Raw genomic sequence first — 23150 nt, forward strand, 5'->3', positions numbered from 1 at the left:
ATGCCCTTCAAAATCGTATCTGTACAAAATTGACTGAAAAGATGATGACATTTGTCAACTGCTTAGCAAAGAAAAAGAAACCATTGATCATTTATTTGTCCAGTCGGAAATGGTTTAAATGTTGTGGCCGAAATGTTGTTAAAGCAGGGGTGCAACTTTACGTGCAAAAACGACAGTGTTACAGTAATTTTAGTTTTATCAACGAAAAACAACTATAAACACTTTACTTATACTAGCAGAAAAACAAAATGGATTTTTGAGATGAACAAAATGAAAAGACCATTACATATAGAGAATCTACTTCACAAAGTAGCTGAAAACTTTAGAACTAAAGAATATATTGCCAAAATAACGGGAACAGAACTTGACGTGTAAAACGTGGAAACAACATCATGGATTAGTGCAAAACACAGTGAACTGAAAATAAATAAATAATTAAACAAATAAGGCAGTAGAAGAGATCAGCGTCAAATCAAATCCTGGTGGTTGTATTTGGTGCTGATCCATATTAACATTATGCGGAAAAGTTCAGTGTCAAAAAGGCTCAGGTCGTTATATTTAGTACTGATCCACATTAGCGTTATGCGGAAGAGTTTAGTATCAAATAGACTCATGACCTCATCTTTAGTGCTGATCCATATTAACGTTATGCGGAAGAGTTCAGTATCAAATAAGCTCATGTGGTTCAATTTATCGCTGATCCACATTAACGTTATGTGGAAGGGTTCAGTGTCATACTAGGCTCACGTCGTTGAATTTAGTGCTGATCCACATTAACGTTATGCGGAAGAGTTCAGCATCAAATGGACCCATGTCGTTATATTTAGTGCTGATCCACATTAAAGTTATGTGGAAGAGTTTAGTATCAAATAAGCTCATGTCGGTATATTTATTTATTTATTTGATTGGTGTTTTACGCCGTGCTCAAGAATATTTCACTTATACGACGGCGGCCAGCATTATGGTGGGAGGAAACTGGGCAGAGCCCGGGGAAAACCCACGACCATCCGCAGGTTGCTGACAGACCTTCCCACTTACGGCTGGAGATCGTTGTATTTAGTGTTGATCCACAATAACGTTATGCTGAACAGTTCAGTATCAAAAAGACTCATGTCCATATATTTAGAGCTGATCCATATGAACGTTATGCAGAAGAGTTTAGTATTAAATATACTCATGTTGTTGTATTTATAACTGATCCACATTAACGTTATGCGGAAGAGTTTAGAATGAAATAGACTCATAACCTTATATTTAGTGCTGATCCACGGTATCGTTATGCGGGGAAGTTTAGTATCAAATGGCCTTATGTCCACATATTTAGTGCTGATCCACATTAACGTTATGCGGGAGAGTTTAGTATCAAATAAGCTCATGTGAGTTCAATTTACCGCTGATCCACATTAACGTTATGCGGGAGAGTTTAGTATCAAATGGCATCATGTCGTTATATTTAGTGCTGATCCACAATTATGTTATGCGGAAGAGCTAAGTATCAAATAGGCTCATGTCGATGTATTTAGAGCTGATTCACATTAACGTTTTGCTGGAGAGTTCACTGTCAAATAGCCTTATGTCATTGTGTGTAATGCTGATCCACATAAACGTTATGCGGAAGTGTTCAATATCAAGTAGACACGTGTCCTTAGATTTTGACCCGATCCACAATTATGTTATGCGGAAGAGTTCAGTATCAAATAGGCTCATGTCGTTGTATTTAATGCTCATTCACATTAAAGTTTTACCGGAGAGTTCACTATCAAATAGACTCATGTCCTTACATCTAGCGCTGATCCACGTTAACGTTATGCGGAAGAGGTCAGTTTCAAATAAGGTTCATGCTATATTTAGTGCTGATCCACATTAAGTGGAAGATTTCAGTGTCAAATAGACTCATGTCCTTATATTTAGTGCTGATCCACATTAACGTTATACAGAAGAATTTCGTATCAAATAGACTCATGTCCTTATATTTAGAGCTGATCCATATTAGCATTATGCGGAAGAGTTCTGTGTCAAATAGGCCATGTTATACTTAGTGCTGATCCACATTAACGTTATGCGGAAGAGTTCAGTGTCAAATAAGCTCAGGTCGTATTTAGTGCTCATCCACATTAACGTTAAGTGGAAGAGTTCAGTGTCAAATAAGCTCAGGTCGTATTTAATGCTAATCCACATTAACGTTATGTGGAAGGGTTCAGTGTCATACTAGGCTCACGTCGTTGAATTTAGTGCTGATCCACATTAACGTTATGCGGAAGAGTTCAGCATCAAATGGACCCATGTCGTTATATTTAGTGCTGATCCACATTAAAGTTATGTGGAAGAGTTTAGTATCAAATAAGCTCATGTCGGTATATTTATTTATTTATTTGATTGGTGTTTTACGCCGTGCTCAAGAATATTTCACTTATACGACGGCGGCCAGCATTATGGTGGGAGGAAACTGGGCAGAGCCCGGGGAAAGCCCACGACCATCCGCAGGTTGCTGACAGACCTTCCCACTTACGGCTGGAGATCGTTGTATTTAGTGTTGATCCACAATAACGTTATGCTGAACAGTTCAGTATCAAACAGACTCATGTCCATATATTTAGAGCTGATCCATATGAACGTTATGCAGAAGAGTTTAGTATTAAATATACTCATGTTGTTGTATTTATAACTGATCCACATTAACGTTATGCGGAAGAGTTTAGAATGAAATAGACTCATAACCTTATATTTAGTGCTGATCCACGGTATCGTTATGCGGGGAAGTTTAGTATCAAATGGCCTTATGTCCACATATTTAGTGCTGATCCACATTAACGTTATGCGGGAGAGTTTAGTATCAAATAAGCTCATGTGAGTTCAATTTACCGCTGATCCACATTAACGTTATGCGGGAGAGTTTAGTATCAAATGGCATCATGTCGTTATATTTAGTGCTGATCCACAATTATGTTATGCGGAAGAGCTAAGTATCAAATAGGCTCATGTCGATGTATTTAGAGCTGATTCACATTAACGTTTTGCTGGAGAGTTCACTGTCAAATAGCCTTATGTCATTGTGTGTAATGCTGATCCACATAAACGTCATGCGGAAGTGTTCAATATCAAGTAGACACGTGTCCTTAGATTTTGACCCGATCCACAATTATGTTATGCGGAAGAGTTCAGTATCAAATAGGCTCATGTCGTTGTATTTAATGCTCATTCACATTAAAGTTTTACCGGAGAGTTCACTATCAAATAGACTCATGTCCTTACATCTAGCGCTGATCCACGTTAACGTTATGCGGAAGAGGTCAGTTTCAAATAAGGTTCATGCTATATTTAGTGCTGATCCACATTAAGTGGAAGATTTCAGTGTCAAATAGACTCATGTCCTTATATTTAGTGCTGATCCACATTAACGTTATACAGAAGAATTTCGTATCAAATAGACTCATGTCCTTATATTTTGAGCTGATCCACATTAACGTTGTGCGGAAGAGTTTAGTATCAAATGAACTCATGTCGTTATATTTAGTCCTAATCCACATTAATGTTATGCGGGGGAGTTCACTGTCAAATAAGCTTATGTCGTATTTAGAGCTGATCCACATTACCGTTATGTGGAAGAGTTCAGTATCAAATAGACTCATGTCCTTATATCTTGAGCTGATCCACAGTGACGTTATGTGGAAGAGTTTACTATCAAAGAGGCTCATTACCTTATATTTTGTGCTCATCCACAGTAACGTTATGTGGAAGAGTTCAGTATCAAATAGACTCGTGTCCTTATATTTAGAGCTGATCCATATTAGCATTATGCGGAAGAGTTCTGTGTCAAATAGGCCATGTTATACTTAGTGCTGATCCACATTAACGTTATGCGGAAGAGTTCAGTGTCAAATACGCTCAGGTCGTATTTAGTGCTAATCCACATTAACGTTATGCGGAAGAGTTCAGTGTCAAATACGCTCAGGTCGTATTTAGTGCTCATCCACATTAACGTTAAGTGGAAGAGTTCAGTGTCAAATACGCTCAGGTCGTATTTAGTGGTGATCCACATTAAGGTTATGCGGAAGAGTTCAGTGTCAAATAAGCTCAGGTCGTATTTAGTGCTAATCCACATTAACGTTATGCGGAAGAGTTAAGAGTCAAATAAGCTCAGGTCGTATTTAGTGCTGATCCACATTAACGTTATGTGGAAGAGTTCAGTGTCAAATAAACTAATGCCGTTATATTTAGTCCTGATTCACAAAAACGCCATGTGGTCATATCTGTAGTGCTTACTCACAGTAACGTCATGCGTAAGACATCAGTATCAGATAGACCCGTGCCGTCATATTTATAGTGCTAATTCACGGTAACACTATGTAGAGGAAATCAGTGCCAAATCGACCTATGGCGTTACATTTAGTGCTGATTCACAGCAACGCCATATGAAAGAGATTATTTTGCAAATCTACCCAAATGGCATAGGAGGAAGTATAAAACAGTCAGTTCGGATTTTACAGTAACTGACGCAATGGAACTTTTCTCTTGACTCATAACTGAGTATTTGACTCAAATCTCTGCGTTTTCTCAGTTTCACATATAGTGCATTCATGAAGAACATTCATTCTTTTCTCAGATATACCTGTACTGTACATAGGCCTGCAAAACCACCTTTCATGACCACGGTGAGCTTATTTTTGAAAATAGCAGGGTCAGCCATATCGTACATTTCCGTACACTAATTATTTCATCGCTTCTACTGATTGGCCTACTTGAACGAAAGAGGCGTACTGTTCATCGCGTTACAGACAAAGAGTTCATTAATTTTGGACAATCCTTTGTCATGTTGTGCTTGATTACAGGTGTGTGATGTACACACATGATAACACTCCGGGGCTGAAGAAGGACATTTACGAGGAAACTTGTTTCTCAATTTCTTTATTTCTGACCTAAATGTTGAATGCTTTTCTACATAGCGCAAAAACATGTACCCTAACTTATAGGCATATAGGACCCCATGCAAGTAGGATGCTAGGTCTTTCTGTAGTAAGTCTTCTGCGAAGTGAAAAGTTGTTTTCATAAATCAACAAGGTACACGCAGACAGGTTTTATCACCATATAGGTTACACGCCTTTTTCCTGTTAGAGCTGAGACTATGTGAATCCATTTAACGATGAAAACATAAACTGTTTTAAACAACGTTAACATACAGACGTAGAAATAATTTGATAATATTTTTAAAAAAAGAATGACAAGCACTGTATTAACCCTACAACACATATACTTTTGGAACTGTCTATTTTGATGGTTAGTAGGCCCATCACGTTTTGTACATTGCTCACAATATACATGATTCACCCAACATATGGACCATATTTAGTCATTTTTACACATCACATGACTAAGGCTAAGAGATTGCAGAAAAGTGTTCATTTTGTAAACATCGGGAAGCACTCCAATTCACCGTTGTGACATCCGCATATCTCCGTCCCTAGCTCTTCCATTTGTCCGCTGGGAATGGTCACACCATCCTTCTCACAACTCGCTGCACAATCAAACATTAAAAAGCCATTAACGATTTCTCCTGTAACATATTTATTTGATTGCTGTTTATTGCCATATACAAGGAGTTTTTCACTTATACGGGGGTTATTCTGTAACATACTTGTATTTATTGGATTGCTGCAAAACTACATTGGTGGAAGACAAGGTGTCTGAAAAGACTTGTAAACACCCACACGAGCATCGGCGTGAACTCGCCCCACGTGCATCCCATACTCCTGACCGCCGTCATATCAGAGGAAAATTCTTGCGTACGGCAATCAAATAAATAGGCACCGAAGTTTAGAGCAATTTAGAGTGTGGCGTTAAAGAATAATCAACTGAAGGAATTAAAACCTCACAATACACGACAAAACTACACAACTTGCGAAGCTAACCACATGCTCGATACTTAGAACAAGCCCCACAATGTTTAGATTCTTAGCAGGCTTGAAGCAAAACGTTGCTTTGAGGAATCTGTAAGGGCAAAGTGTAAATAAAGAGTGTGTCAAGCTTGTTATTGTTTATTTGATAAGCGTTTAACGCTGTGCCCTCAAGACATTTCACATATATATATAGTTTTGTACGTAGAAGAAACTGAAGTGCAAGTCTGAACTGCCAGTCTTAGTCTGAGTCCTCCCCCTACTCCCCCCCCCCCTCCACCCACCCTCCTCCCTTAACCTTAATAAACATGTTTGTTTTACTGATTGAATCAAAGTGATTTCCACTGAACGTCCTGTAAAACCTACCCTACCTTTTCTTGACCACTTACCATCTTGCGCCAGTGAGGGGCAAATAATCTCAATGATCTCCTTGTCTGAGCCGGGCTGAAGCAGTGACTCGTGTACCCAAGGCGGATTTTAAACGCCGTACTCGTGCTGATTTCGACCGCTAAAGTGTGGCACAAGATGGCTGTTCGCGAATGAGATTTTCACTCCCCATTTCTCCGTTGAGGACACGGGGTTCAACAAGAAAGATATTTAAATACAGCGCCCTCTATACTCCTTTTGCACATACACATTCGCATCAGCTGACACGAGAACATTACACTTGGGTTACACATTTACTTGGGTTCGAACACAGGCCTAATGATTGAACGAGCGCAACTTCGCCAAAGTTATCACATCTTCCCATATATGATTTCAAGACGGCTTCCACTCAGGCCCTCCTTAAATGAAACGCTCGAGATGAATGACAGGAGGTTCAGTTTAATTGATATGATGTGAAAAGTTGACCCAAAGGACGGACGGACAGATGCACCAACCGACAGACAGACTGATAGAACGATCCACTTATAAAGCTGCTAAAAATAAGCATCTAACCTGTTGATCTGGACCCGCTCTCTTCACAACCTGCCATGTACATTACGACTCACCCTGTCCACAGAGCACACCAGTAGCCATAACTCGCCAGGCTTCCATCAGAAGCTCGCAAGGCTTCCATCATTAAACCAGTGGAGTGTTTCACGCTTGTGAGCTATTGGCGGATTAGTGGCGAGCAACTAAGAAACAACAGTTTGCTTGGTATAGTGGGCCCTTCGTGGAAGTCTACCATCATACTTACTGGGGCAATCCCATACAGGGCAGCAGTCAGTCGAAGTGTCCTCGTTCCTGGTAGATAAATATCTCTTTGTACAGCCTGGGCTGTAAGAAGGGGGGCACCTGGGTTAAGTAAAGTAAATTACAGATTGTCATTGTTTTGTTGTAGGATGGACGTGCTGAGCCTACACCTTGCCCATATTCTGTTTGGAACACCAATAAAGAACAGCAACTCGGCGACTTGTGGGTTTATGTAACGGATAGAAAGATCTTTGACAGTGTTCGCGCAAAGTTCCGAAAAATACGACGATTCTTTAAATGACTGTTTGAAAAAGTGAAAAAAAGAGCAAAAGAGATGTAATAAAATATGATGAAGGACATAAATGCTCTGGGGTTCCTAAATGTAAGCCAGTTTCGTGTTTGCACACAGTGCTACCTATTTCGATTATCGATTAACAGGGTACACGATTGGGTACTGATTTAATGTGTTCGCCTAGAAAAATTCCTTGCGTCTGTCCATTGTCACAGAAAACTTTTGACAGCTTCTCTTTGCAGGAATCCCTCCATATTTCGTGCTTTGTAAACTTTCCATTTATGCCTCTCTAGTATAGACAAAAACAACTGACAATTGTGTTAATAGACGGCATGTATGTAGTCTTTTTGATAAACAACAGAACCAGTTACAATTTCTATACTTGACACTATTTTGTAGTAGATAACAAAACTATTCATAATTTCTCTAACTGACACACATACGGTATGTATGTAGTCTTCCTGATAAATTTTCTAAATGAAAATCATTTACATAGATTTCGACTGCAAACGTGTACTACAGAGGAAATTATAAAACCAGTCGCAGACTTGAACAATGGATCTACCGGTACCGAAAACACTTCTCAAATCGATTTTAAGATTAATGGCAACTACTCATTAACAGTTATAAATCTTTCTTTTTGAACAACGTTCTGTTCCAAGTGGTTTAAACTAGCTAGAGTAACGCCTATCTCTAAATCTGATGTATCCGACTTGCTTGAAAGTTACGTCCTATTTCGATTTTGCCAATCTTTAATAAAATTTGGAGAAATTTGCGGTTCTTAGAATAAATAAATTTGGATTGAGGAAGATATCAAATGCCCTAATCAGCCTAACTTTGGAGCAATTCATTCCACCTTGTCAGATGCGCTGACAATATATGATACACTTACCTCGCTAAAGCGTAAGAATACAACATTTTCCCTTTCTTGGCCTCTCAAAAGTGTTCGACACGATGAAGCTTGAGCCATGATTACACTAGTTAGATTATTACGGTTTTCGAGGTAAATGTCATCACTGGTTTCGTAGTTATGCGCCAACGACATATCAACATGTTCATTGCGGTGAGGCAATAGTTGATGCATGCGCAAGTGTCTCATCAAGTGTCTGCTAAAGACACTTGTGTTTTGACCAAAAGGACAACGAATCAAACTCAATATTTCTTTCAGTCGGTTTGCTGCGGATGGTCGTGGATTTCTCCTGGCTTTGTCCGATTTCCTCCCACCATAGTGCTGGCCGACATCATATAAGTAAAATATTCTTGAGTACGGCATAAAACATCAGTCAAATAAATAAAAGAAATAAATCCGTGTTTGTTATCAATATCTATCTTAAAACATCGCCAAATTAGATTTACATTCATTAAGCCTAGAAAAAAAAGAAGCAAGATATAAAATCATATCATTTAACATACCTAATCAAAACATAATTCGAATTTGAATTATAAACTTTATTGGCATATATAGCTAAAACACTGTTTCTAAATATCGGGGTAGCTAATTACATTAAAGAATCTATAAACTAAAAAGCGTTATTTATTTTATATTACTAATTTATATATCCCTATATCAGATACTGAAACAATATTTGAGGTAATACATACGCTAGTCATCTCAAGCCATTTGAACTATAACAAAAAAAGCTGTTAGAATTAACACACAGGGCTATTGTTTAGAGGATTAAATATTCTGTCATTGACCCAAAGTAATACTCATATGATTTTGTTACTTTTGTTACTTTTGTTACTTTCTTATAGCAGCTTTGTTATCACAAAATTTTCTCACCTGCAATGATCTAGTCTCTGCTTACAAAAATGTCTACTGTTCATAATTATGAAACACGAAATGCCGCGATTTAATTATATCGCTGATGCTTTTCCTCAACCCTCCAATTGACCCTCGTGCATACGGTATTTAGTAACCCTCATGATGTCAGAATTATTCATAATTTCACTAACAGACACACATTGTACAAGTAGATAACAAAAAACAAAATGACTCATAAAAAATAATAACAGAAATGTTCGTAAATTCTCTAATTAATACACGTATTGTATGAGGTCGCCTTTGAGCTAGATAACACAAGTAAGGCATACTTACATTGACACACACTGGATGTTGAAGTGTTCCTCGTGCTTGACACACTCGCATACAGCACTACATTTAACGGGCCATTTGTCTCCATCTTTGTACACTTTACCCTCGCTCTCACAACCTTCAATTTCAAATGTCGTACAAATGCCGTATACTGATGGTTTGCTGTTGTGTATGAAGAACAAGTTTATTTCTGGACAAAATACAAGTAGGTCTACCAATGTTCCGTATTTGCCTGTCAAGTACAATTTAATTTCCTTTATTTACTTATGTGATGGCTGTTGGTTTTACGGGTGGAGAAAATCGGAGCGTCCGGAGTAAAACCACCTCTCGGTGGAAGGCGTATTTAGCGAACTTCCTACTAGACTCACGGAAACACAGTTGCCTGCATATTGCTACCAAGGCAATGGAAGTGGATTAAATCCTTTACCTTCTATATCAATCTGTAGTACAACCTACAAATTACCAATACAAATGGCTTGCTATACAGTATGGGATTTGTTTATTTAATTGGGGTTTTACACCGGTCTCAAGAATATTTCACTTATACGACGGCGGCCAGGATTATGGCGTGAGAAAAGCAGGCAGAGCCCGTCGGCTATGTAGTGTAGGAAGTTGAGATTTCGTCCGTGTTTCTTTCTACATCCACAAAGACATTCGACCCTCTTGCCATGTCCATTCAACCTCCTCTTGCCATGTACATTCAGCCCTCTTGCCATGTCCATTCAAGCCTCTTGCCATGTCCATTCAAGCCTCTTGCCATGTCCATTCAAGCCTCTTGCTATGCCCATTCAGACTCGTCTTGCCATGTCCATTCAGCCTTCTTGCATTCAGCCCTCTTGCCATGTCCATTCAAGCCTCTTGCCATGTCCATTCAGCCCTTTTGCCATGTCCATTCAAGCCTCTTGCCATGTCCATTCAGCCCTTTTGCAATGTCCATTCAGCCCTCTTGCCATGTCCATTCAAGCCTCTTGCTATGTCCATTCAGCCCTTTTGCCATGTCCATTCAGCCCTCTTGCCATGTCCATTCAACCATCTTGCCATGTCCATTCAAGCCTCTTGCTATGCCCATTCAGCCCTTTTGCCATGTCCATTCAGCCCTTTTGCCATGTCCATTCAACCATCTTGCCATGTCCATTCAAGCCTCTTGCCATGTCCATTCAAGCCTCTTGCCATGTCCATTCAACCCTCCTGCCATGCCCATTCAAGCCTCTTGCTATGCCCATTCAGTCCTCTTGCCATGTCCATTCAAGCCTCTTGCTATGCCCATTCAGTCCTTTTGCCATGTCCATTCAAGCCTCTTGCCATGTCCATTCAAGCCTCTTGCCATGTCCATTCAACCTTCTTGCCATGTCCATTCAGCCCTCTTGCCATGTCCATTCAGCCCTTTTGCCATGTCCATTCAGCCCTCTTGCCATGTCCATTCAACCATCTTGCCATGTCCATTCAAGCCTCTTGCTATGCCCATTCAGTCCTTTTGCCATGTCCATTCAGCCCTTTTGCAATGTTCATTCAACTCTCTTGCCATGTCCATTTAACCTTCTTGCCATGTCCATTCAAGCCTCTTGCCATGTCCATTGAACCATCTTGCCATGTTCATTGAACCATCTTGCCATGTCCATTCAACCCTCTTACCATGCCCATTCAGCCCTCTTACCATGTCCATTCAACCCTTAGTCTGTGATAAAGTTACACTTAAATGTAATTAACGATGGCACCACGTCGTCGTGGTAGTTGCGAGCTCGTGACTTTACGAGAACTTCGTGAGAGTGGGCCCTGGCGCACAAATTAACCTCTAATAAATACAGACATCGTCTTGTTTACAAAAGCACATTATATTATAGGTGGGAATTTCTGAAATGTTAGACATCTACCCACTTAAGTCACAAAATGACTGGTAAATATTCACAGTACCGCTACATCTTTGCCTATTACCTAAAACTGCGGATGGTCGTAGGTACCTCCCGAGCTTTGCCGTTTGCTCCCACATAATGCTGACCGCCGTCTAATAAGTGATATTTTTTGAGTACAGCGTAGAACACAGATCATTAGATAAATAAAAGGAAATAAAATCAAACAAGCCAATTGTTTGAGGTTTAACATCGTTTCATCATTACTTACGTTATGACGATTTTGTAATATCCAAATAGCCTAATCTAGCCAATACAGGCAAATCTAACTAAAAAAAGCAAATCAAACCAATGCAGGCAAATCTAACCAATATTGGCAAATTTAACCAATATAGGCAGACCTAACCAATACAGGCTAATCTAACCAAAACAACAAAAGGTGAACAAAAATGGACAAAAAATGACTAAATAACTAGGGGTTGACAAAACTGGTGGAAAACAACCAAGGCAGAATTTATATTATATACTTGGTTAGTGTTTACGCTGTACTCAAAAATATTCCACGTATACAACAGCTATTGTGCCAGGAAGCCGGAGTGAGCACGGAAGAAACCCACAACCATGCTGGAGACCCTTTCTGTGTACGACCGGAGCATGAGCTTTCGTTGAACTCACGGTGATCGCCCTGGCAAGAGGAGAGGCTCCTAAGTCATTGTGCAAACCCCTCACCCCTTTCTCTTTCCACCATCTCCCCTCACACCGCCCCCCCCCCCCCCCCCCGATCTCTCCCCCACCCACCCTTCATCTCTCTCCCTCTCGCCCGTCCAAAAAGTAGTAAATAATATAAATGTATAACCAGGCCTGAATTTAGTAATAGTACCGAAATAAAGCCAGTAGTAACTGTTGGTAGTTACGTACATATTTACTACATTCACACCCACCTGCTGTTGCAACCACGGCAGCTTGACTCACGTGGACGATCAAGGTGCCTATGAGACACGGAAGAAGGATGGAATTCATGCTTATCTGAAATGAGGAGAACAGACAGGGGAACAGTATGGATTATATTCAACTGCCAGGAAAGCTAGACAAGTTGTCAGGTGAACAACGTGGATTGCATTCATGTGCTACGTAAACTAGATATGTTGTCAGGTGAACAGCGTGGATTACATTCACGTACCAGGTAAGCTAGACAGGTTGTCAGGTGAACAACATGGATTTAGCGTATTACATTCAAGTGGCAGGTAAGGTAGACAAGTTATCAGTTTAACAATATGGATTAGATTCACGTGCCAGGTGAGGAATGTAGAGAGTGAACTGGACAACACCGACTGAGATTATTACGTTCACGTTCCAGGTGAGCTTGGCAGGTTGTCAGGTGAATAACACGTATTGAGCTTATTACATTCACGTGTCAGGTAAGCTAGACAGGTTGTCAGGTGAACAACATGGAATTAGCTTATTACATTCACGTGCCAGGTGAGCAAGGCAGAGAGTGAACTGAACAACACTACATTTGGCCTACATTCGGCCTATATTCACGCACCTGGCGAGCAAAGCAGAGACTGAAGTGAACCACACGGGTTGAGCTTATTACATTTATGCGCTAGGTGAGCAAGGCAGAGGCTAAAGTGAACTACACGGGTTGAGCTTATTACATTCACGTGCCAGGTCAGCAAGACAGAGAGTGAAGTGAACACCACATTCACCTTATTATATTCACTATTCGGATACGAAGTCATGGTATTTAGAACAAAAACGTTCTCTATCAATGAAGCACAGAGTACACTTTTTGCAATTATGCGACCGTGGTATGTTTGATCACGATAAAATCTTTGGTGAAATATCCTATGTGATGCTCACGACTCCTTCAACCTGAATGATATAGCCTGCGTTTTAGAGTTAAATTACTGACCGACGAAACTACATGTAAGTGGGCGGAGGAATAAGCTAGGAATACGCGTTGATCGCGTTACCTATGCAGACAGTTAGATGAACTCACCTGATGTCGGTTTGTTTACTATTGACATGCGCTGAAGGCGGCCCGTGATCTGAGAGACCTCGACAACAGCCGGTCTTATATAGCACTATCCCTTAATTCTACACCTATTCATCATTGTCTGAACAGGGTCCAGAACCTGCCATCAATCGATGAGTCTACCCGAAATTCTGCTGCCGCGCCTACTTCGCCACTCCAGCTTCATACCGCTCTGTCCCCGGCTAATAACATGAAGCGGGACAAACAACATTCACCACAAATCAGAATATTTCAGAATAAAGAAATTAAGATGTGAACTAGCCGTTTATCTGGCCCTGGTCTGAGATAGGCTTAAGCGGTGTCATGACGTCACTCGCCTCTACTGGGCGTGCTGCATACATTACTGTAACAACACAGGTAGGTATGTATGTATGTATGTATGTATGTATGTATGTATGTGTGTATGTATGTATGTATGTGTGTATGTATGTATGCATGTATGTATGTATGTATGTATGTATGTATGTATATATGTGTGTATGAAATATGCGCAGCTATTGCCATCGACAAGCTTTACTTCCCCCCAAGAAGGAGCCGGTGTGACCGAGCGGTTAAAGCTGCTTGCATTTCAATCACTATAATCCACGAAGTAGAGTTCAAATCCGGCCTTGGGCAGAAAATTTGTAGATTCCCCCGCTCTCATTGTTCGCCTAGTCTTGTTAACAAACTTGAAGCTGGCGGTGCTTACGTTGGCGCATGCGCAGTCTAACGTCAGATGAAGACCAGCCATATTTATTTATTTATTTGATTGGTGTTTACGCCGTACTCAAGAATATTTCACTTGTACGATGGCGGCCAGCATTATGGTAGGAGGAAACCGGGCAGAACCCTAGGGAAAACCACAACCATCCACAGATTGCTGACAGACCTTCCCACGTACACCCGCAGAGGAAGCTGGACCTCACAGCGATGGCATTGATGAGAGGTCATTGGTGAGGGTGTATTCCACTTTTGCCAGCTATTTTTGTTTGAAACAGAAATGTGGAGTTGGCGAAAGCAAACTGGCGGGGAGGGGGTGGTGGGGGAAAGCCATATCACTATGGAAAGATTATCTCATTATCCCATTATTTATAAACACAGAGGGGTTCTATGCAGGAGGTTTATTTTAATTACTAATATTTAGTAAGTTATGAGATATTACACTTCTCCAAGATGTAGAAAATAAGAGGCATGTTCAGAATACTGAGTTACGGAGATTTCACCATCTTCAAGTCTCTGTTTCAATCCCCTCAGGTTCTGGTCAAGAGTGCGATACCTTCTCTGTTTTGGGGCGACATTGGCTCCATTCTGCAACTGTGCAATTTTCATTTCTATCACGGGCTATTCTCTTTTAATTATTTGAATATATTCATATCACATGACAGTCGTTCTAATAAAGAGTCTGCAGGCCTATCTTCTGACAGTTTCTCCAACACACTGGGTCTAATGAAAGAAACAACCTTCCATTTTTTCATTAGGGGAGACAGAGTTCACTGCATCAGCAGGTCGTTGCCAGACTTTCCACGTACGACAGAAAGGCAAGCCAGCATGTGCTGAACTTGAACTCACAGAGAGACTCATGAGATGATGTGCTGTGCCAATACGATAACCACGTGACTCCCCAGACTTATTTGATTTCTCGTAATGATGTCTGAAGAACAGATAAATGTCGATGTTTGAGGGCCGTCAGGATTGACCTGAATCATTTAAGAATAAGCTTTGAAGCCTTGAAATCGTTAAACAATGAACAGAATGTAAACTGGACCGGAGCTGAGATCCGACTGAAGGCTGGGGGTGTTTAGGATACTGGCAGTGTAGTGTGACTGGTAATCTGGACTAGTAATAAGTACATGTCAATTCATTAGCCGGTACGGAAATGGTCCAGGACAACTTCTGAGGAATTATCAGCTGATGTCGCTATGCTAGTCTTCGCCTTTAGTGCTCGCTTGCACTAGACATCTGCCGTGTGCAGGAAGTTCAATCGAGAGTACGTGCACCAGCATAACACAGGCTATGACTAATTACACTCGCAGCTTTTTAATGGTGGCGAATCTATTTGAAACGCCCTGCGATGGTTTGGACAAAACTCAATTACGCTTGCAATTAAGTCCACTGGATATCATTTCGACATTTCGGAAGTTATTAAATTGCGTGGACGAAACCCAGAGAGCAATCGGTCGTCATATCTGGGTACCCAACACGTGGCAACTTCAATAATACCCATGTAACCTCGCCACACGTGCAAATGACAGCAGATCTTGTAACATATGTCCCAAGGCTTTGTAACGGAGAAAAGAAGGGGCGAGACATTTGAAGGCCGGTGACAACTGTTCATTTGTTATTCTCCTCCGCATAGCTGATGTATATATTGAAATGACGGAATTGGATTTCTGACATCATCAAGGGCGAACTATACCATCGATTTTAGGCCGAAATCGGCTTTGGGCCAGAGCTGGTGGAGAGGATATGATTTATGAGTGTGAACTTTACCAGAAGGACAAAGGCTTGTCCTGAATCAGTGTTGGCTACAGTTAGCACGGCTATGTGTCCAGATAGTTTAGAGTGCCATAGTGTCTAGATTGATTAAACGTCATCCATAAGAATGGTAAATTGAAAATCGTACACACGACAACGCGTAAAACACAAACATAGTGCATGCTTAGTACTTACTCGTGAAGCAATACAAGATGCACTCGTCAGTACAAAATGTGAGGCTTGTCACATATGATATGTATCAGGTAAAGTGGCCACTGAAACTTTCCTCTCACTCAGAGAGTTGTAAAACTAACGGGGAAAATAACCGCCTAATGGAAAGTTTAACTCACTAACCCTACAGCTACCTTCACTAAAATAATTGTTTACCTCCCTAAATTTACTGGTTACCTTATTAACTTTATTGGCTGCCTGACTAAAATGATTGCATCGTAAAATGATTGGTAACCCCGCTAACTTGATTGGTTAATAAACGACTGACATGATAATCAGGATGTTACAGGTACGACGTGACCTGACCGTTCCTAAAATTAAAAATGCAACAGAGAATCTAGATACGACAAACACGCTGTTAATGTAAAGCTGTTAATGGAGAATTTATAACAGATAAATTTTACTATTTTACAAACCTGTGGAACACTTTAATGAAATAACAAACAATTGAATGTTGATCAGCTGAATTGATAATTGAGTTAATAATAACTCTTGACGTTGAGCTGTTTACTATAAAATGATTCTTATATGTGGGTCTACATCGCGGCATCTTAAGTGGGGATGTACAGACATTGCGGCTTCTTAAGTGGGAATGTACAGACATCGCGGCTTCTTAAGTGGGGATGTATAGACATGGTGGATTCTTAAGTGGAAATGTATAGACAATGCCGTTTCTTAAGTTTGCATGTACAGACATGGCGGATTTTTAAGTTGAGATGTATAGACATTGCAGGTTCTTAAGTAGAGATGTACAGACATTGCGCATTCTTAAGTGGGATGTACAGACATGGCGGGTTCTTAAGTGGGGTTGTGCGGACATTGCTGATTCTTAAGTGGGCATGAACAGACACTGTGAATTCTTAACTGGGCATATACACACGTTGCGGATTCTTACGTGGGGTTGTACAGATATGGTGGATTCTTACGTAGGGGTGTACAGATATGGCCGATCCTTACATAGGGGTGTACTGACATGGCAGATTCTTACATAGGGGTGCACAGACATGGCCGATTCTTACAAAGGGGTGTACAGACATGGCCGATTCTTACATAGGGGTGCACAGACATGGCCGATTCTTACAAAGGGGTGAACAGACATGGCCGATTCTTACATAGGGGTGTACAGACATGGCAAATTCTTACACAGTTTTGTACAGGCATGGAGGATTGTTACTCATGGGTGTACAGACAGGCAGATCCTTAAATAGGGATGTACAGACATAAAAGATTCTTACACAGGGATGTACAGGCTTGGGGATTTTATCATTGGGGTATACAAACATGCCGGATTCTTACATTTTTAAGATCTACAATGATCTGAGCAGGAAAGAGATGTGTATGTAGAGATGTTGTGTGTGCAGGTATGGTGGATTTTCAACTGGGTATGTACAGGAATGTATTTATTTTGTTATTTATTTATACGTTTCACGCCGCACTGCCTTTACCAAGCACTACACAGTCGTAACTGCCATAGTTTTACTCTCTATTTCTTTTACATTGCGTTTCTGCATAACCAGGGCTCGTAGACCCCGAGGCTTTGTCCATTTGCCTTGTTTTCTTGTTGTTGTTTATTAAATGTGATGAAAATACAGCTGTAATTTGAGTAATTATAGATCACTGACTTCTAATAATTGAAAGTATGAACGATATAACTAGCCGTGCTTAAGCCGTGGTGCTAAGAGGCGTGTCATTTATTTGTCTGTTTATTTGATTGATGTTTTATACTCAAGAATATTTCATTTATGTGAGGGGCGGCCAGCAATATAGTGGGAGGAAACCGGGAAAAGTCAGGCGGAACCCACAACCATTACTGTTATACCTTCTCACTTAGAGCAAGAGGACGACAGCATTTGCTGATCGCAGTGGTGCAAGACTCGTGGGTCATTGCGCTGCGCAAATTGTTAATTTTGAGTGTACAGACATGTTGTATTTTCAATACTTGTACATGTAGGTGTACAGAAAATACAACAAATGACGACCTGTTATACGGATTGCTAAGACATCATAGGTTGTAATATAGGTGTATAAAATAATGGCGGATTGAGACTTGAGTGAGTGCAGACAAAACAGATTGCCACATTGTACATGTATTACAAAACACGATGAATTGTGACTTGGGTGAGTGCAAACACGACATATTGTTACATGGTTGTACAAAACATGATGAATTGTGACTTGCCTGAGTGCAGACACGACAGATTGTTACATGGTAGTACAAAACGCGATGAATTGCCTCGGTGAGTGCAGATACGACATATTGTTATATGGTAGTACAAAACACGATGAATTCTGACATGGTTGAGAGCAGACACGACATATTGTTACATAGTAGTACAAGAAACGATGAACTGTGGCTTGGGTGAGTGCAGACATGACAAATTGTGACATGGTAGTACAAAACACAGTGAATTGCCTGGGTAAGTGCAGACACGACATATTGTTACATGGTGGTACAAAACATGATGAATTCTTACTTGGGTTGTGTTTGAATTGTGGCTTGGGTGAGTGCAGACAAGACATATTGTTACATGGTTGTACAAAACATGATGAATTGTGACCTGGGTGAGTACAGACGCAACATATTGTGACATGGTAGTACAAAACACGATGAAATATGGCTTGGGTAAGTGCAGATAGGACTTATTGTCACATTTTAGTACAAAACACGGTAAATTGCCTGGGTGAGTGCAGATGCGACATATTGTTACATGGTGGTGCAAAACATAATGAATTGTGGCTTGGGTGAGTGCAGATACGACAGATTGTTACATGGTAGTACAAAACATGATGAACTGTGACTTGGGTGCGTGCAGACACGACAGATTGTGACATGGTAGTACAAAACATGATGAACTGCGACTTGGGTGCGTGCAGACACGACAGATTGTGACATGGTAGTACAAAACGCGATGAATTGTGGCCTGGGTGAGTGGAGATACGACAGATTGTTACATGATAGTACAAAACACGATGAATTGTGACTTGGGTGAGTGCAGACACGACATGGTAGTACAAAACTCGATGAATTGTAGCCTGGGTGAGTGCAAACACGACAGATTGTGACATGATATTACAAAACATGATGAATTGTGGCTTGGGTGGGTGCAGAAACGACAGATTGTCACATGGTAGTACAAACCACGATGAATTGTGGCTTGGGTGAGTGCAGACACGACAGATAGTGACATTGTATTACAAAACACTATGAATTGTGACTTGCGTGAGTGCAGACACGACAGATTGTTACACTGTATTACAAAATCCGATGAATTGTGACTTGGGTGAGTGCAGACAGGACGGATTTATACATGGTAGTACAAAACATGATGAATTATGCATTGGGTGAGTACAGACACGACAGATTGTTACATGGTAGTACAAAACATGATGAATTATGACTTGGGTGAGTACAGATACGACAGATTGAGACATGGTAGAACAAAACATGATGAAATATGACTTGGGTGAGTGCAGACACGACAGATTGTGACATGGTGGTGCAAAACATGATGAAATATGGCTTGGGTGAGTGCAGACACGACAGATTGTGACATGGTAGTACAAAATCCGATGAATTGTGGCCTGGGTGAGTGCAGAAACGACAGATTGTTACATGGTAGTACAAAACACGATGAATTGTGACTTAGGTGAGTGCAGATACGACATATTGTTACATGGTAGTACAAAACTCGATGAATTGTGGCCTGGGTGAGTGCAGATACGACATATTGTTACATGGTAGTACAAAATACGATGAATTCTGACATGGTTGAGTGCAGACACGACAGATTGTTACGTGGTGGTACAAAACATAATGATTTGTGACCTGGGTGCGTGCAGACACGACAGATTGTTACGTAGTGGTACAAAACATAATGATTTGTGACCTGGGTGCGTGCAGACACGACAGATTGTTACATGGTAGTACAAAACATGATGAATTCTGAATTGGGTGCGTGCAGACAAGACATATTGTTACATGGTAGTACAAAACATGATGAATTCTGACTTGGATGCGTGCAGACACGACAGATTGTTACATGGTAGTACAAAACATGATGAATTCTGACTTGGGTGCGTGCAGACACGACAGATTGTGACATTGTGGAACAAAACTTGATAAATTCTGACTTGGGTAGTGTAGATACGACAGGTTATGACGTGGTAGTACCAAATATGATGTAATGTGATTTGTATGAGGGAAAACACGACAGATTGTGACATAAGTCAACTCACGTAAATGACCTAAAACATTTGCTTTATTTGCATGAGGATTCCAATTTGCTTATTTTGTATTCTTAATGACATGGAATTTCTCGTGTTACTCTTATGAGACTACAACACTGAATTACATGGACTTTGGGCTTATTTTTGGCTAATTGCACAAAATGAAACATTAATTTGCTCATTTTGATTTTGTTCTTCTTTTGAGCTCCAATTCCACCTTTCGTGATACCTGTAAATATGGTAAAAGATTCAAATGAACTCGAATGGTACAATATATACTTGGTATTTACGTGCACAGACATAACACTGTAGTATACTATCTAGCTATTGCCGAAAAGTAAAAAGTGGTATTTAAAATACACTGTGATATAAAAGTCATCACCACTGTTTAGTTATAGCATCACCCAAGATTACTCTGCGCGTTCTTGTGATACTGCGCTGCTGTATCGGTATAACAATTTATCTATCGACATATGGCTCTGTATCAGTATCATACTTTACCTAACGACATATGGAACTGTATTGGTAATCATAATTTATCTAGCGACATATGGATTTGTATCGGTATCATACTTTACCTAGCAACATATGGAACTGTATCGGTATCATAATTTATCTAGCGACATATGGAACTGTATCGGTATCATACTTTACCTAGCGAAATATGGCAGTGTATTGATATCGTACTTTACTTAGTGACATATGGCACTCCATCGGTATCATACTTTACCTAGTGACATATGGATTTGTATCGGTATCATACTTTACCTAACGACATATGAAACTGCATCGGTATCATACTTTACCTAGCGACATATGGCAGTGTATCAGTATCATACTTTACATAACGACATATGAAACTGTATTGGTATCATAATTTACCGAACGACATATGGCTCTATATCGGTATCATACTTTACCTAAAGACATATGAAACTGTATTGGTATCATAATTTACCTAGTGACATATGGATCTGTATCGGTATCATACTTTACATAACGACATATGGCACATACTTTACCTAGCGAAATATGGCACTCCATCGGTATCATACTTTACCTAGCGACATATGGAACTGTCTCGGTATCATACTTTTCTTAGCGACATAAGGCTTTGTATCGGTATCATAATTTACCCAGTGGCATATGGAACTGTATCAGTATCATACTTTACCTAGCGACATATGGCAGTGTATTGGTATCAAACTTTACCTAGCGACATATGGCACTGTATCGGTATCATAATTTACCTAGCGACATATGGTACTGTATTGGTATCATAATTTACCTAGCGACATATGGTACTGTATCTGTATCATAATTTACCTAGCGACATATGGTACTGTATCTGTATCATAATTTATCTAGCGACATATGGTACTGTATCTGTATCATAATTTACCTATTGACATATGGTACTGTATCTGTATCATAATTTACCTAGCGACATATGGTACTGTATCTGTATCATAATTTATCTAGCGACATATGGAACTGTATCGGTATCATAATTTACCTAGCGACATATGGTACTGTATCTGTATCATAATTTACCTAGCGACATATGGTACTGTATCTGTATCATAATTTACCTAGCGACATATGGTACTGTGTCTGTATCATAATTTACCTATTGACATATGGAACTGTATCTGTATCATAATTTACCTAGCGACATATGGAACTGTATAGGTATCATAATTTACCTAACGACATATGGTAGTGTATCGGTATCATACTTTACCTAGCAACATATGGCGCTGTATCGGTGTCATACTTTACCTAGCAACATATGGCGCTGTATCGGTATCATACTTTACCTAGCAACATATGGCGCTGTATCGGTATCATACTTTACCTAGCAACATATGGCGCTGTATCGGTGTCATACTTTACCTAGCGACATATGGCAATAGGACAACAGTCTCTGGAGAGCGTCATACTCCTGGTCGGTTTGTAGCCTGGGGTGCATCCCGGAGGTAAAGCCATGTCTGGGACACCTGGAAGTAATGAATGGTTTATTCGTTGACAGAATTTTCAACCTGTTTGTCCTCTAAACGCCAGTGTTCTTACCTGTAATGTGCATTACATGTCACACCTGTACAGGTAGTTAAACGGTCTGAAAGTTATAAAAGACGATCATGTTTTCAAAAAACGACACCATGCTCTCTGCACTTGGAGTCTTGCTACTGCTATAGGGCTTACTTCTTCAATTTTTCTTTCTTTTTTGAAGTTACTCTAATCACGATACTCCAATGTTCAGTAGGTACAATACCAAAATAGCCCAAGAGTCATAGGGTTTGCAACAACGGAATATGGCATGGAGACGTCTGTGGTGATTAGTTTGTTCCTATATGTATTTAGTGTTTTCGATGAACAATTACACTCATAGCTATATAGTGTTCCCAGAATTCAAACAGGTACGTCTATCTACCCTTTCCAATCATTAAGTATGTTCACAGCCATGCACCGTTCCTATTCATAAAATACATGACGGCGTTAAACTCAAATTAATCAACCCATCAATGAATCAATCAAATATGCTTATAGTTGTCTAGCGTTCTCAGTCATCTATATTCGTGGGTGTCTAACAGTTCCCAATAATTATATAGGTCTAAGATCAACGACATATACGGTTTCCAGTCATCAAATAAATCTATATATGTGCCTATGGCGTTCCCAATCATTCAATACAACTTTATATTTGCCTATAGCCTTCCCAATCATTCAATACAACTTTATATTTGCCTATAGCGTTCCAATGATTCAATACATCTTTATATGTGCCTTTAGCGTTCCCAATCATTCAATACATTTATATACATGTACATGTATGTGCCTATAGCGTTCCAAATCATCAAATACATCTATATATGTGCCTACAGTGTTCCCAGTCATT

At 40.1% G+C, this 23150-nt stretch overlaps 1 protein-coding gene and 1 long non-coding RNA gene across 2 annotated transcripts; both read right to left on the reverse strand.

The window, feature by feature from the left end:
- Positions 1–4888: 4888 nt before the first annotated feature.
- LOC135481011 (kielin/chordin-like protein) lies at positions 4889–13461 on the reverse strand. Its single transcript, XM_064760945.1, has 5 exons — positions 13304–13461; positions 12243–12327; positions 9458–9572; positions 7072–7169; positions 4889–5512 (listed from the first exon to the last, which is right to left on the reverse strand). Exons 2-5 carry the CDS (start codon positions 12319–12321, stop codon positions 5397–5399), a joined length of 408 nt encoding a protein of 135 aa, XP_064617015.1. The 5' UTR covers positions 12322–12327; positions 13304–13461; the 3' UTR covers positions 4889–5396.
- A 6804-nt stretch (positions 13462–20265) lies between these two features.
- LOC135466907 (uncharacterized) lies at positions 20266–22246 on the reverse strand. The gene is made up of 2 exons (XR_010444158.1): positions 22148–22246; positions 20266–20480 (listed from the first exon to the last, which is right to left on the reverse strand). It is a non-coding gene; the product is annotated as an uncharacterized LOC135466907 (long non-coding RNA).
- Between the last annotated feature and the right edge of the window lie 904 nt (positions 22247–23150).

The sequence above is a fragment of the Liolophura sinensis genome, chromosome 1 (assembly GCF_032854445.1).
Source record: "Liolophura sinensis isolate JHLJ2023 chromosome 1, CUHK_Ljap_v2, whole genome shotgun sequence".
Lineage (NCBI taxonomy): Eukaryota > Metazoa > Mollusca > Polyplacophora > Chitonida > Chitonidae > Liolophura > Liolophura sinensis.

Coding starts and splice junctions, on each gene's coding strand:
- LOC135481011 (XM_064760945.1), bottom strand. CDS start 12,321: ATGAATTCCATCCTTCTTCCGTGTCTCATAGGCACCTTGATCGTCCAC. Junction 9,573..12,242: donor TGCCGTGGTTGCAACAGCAG/GTGGGTGTGAAT, acceptor TTGAAATTGAAG/GTTGTGAGAGCGAGGGTAAA. Junction 5,513..7,071: donor CCCTGTATGGGATTGCCCCA/GTAAGTATGATG, acceptor TTGATTGTGCAG/CGAGTTGTGAGAAGGATGGT.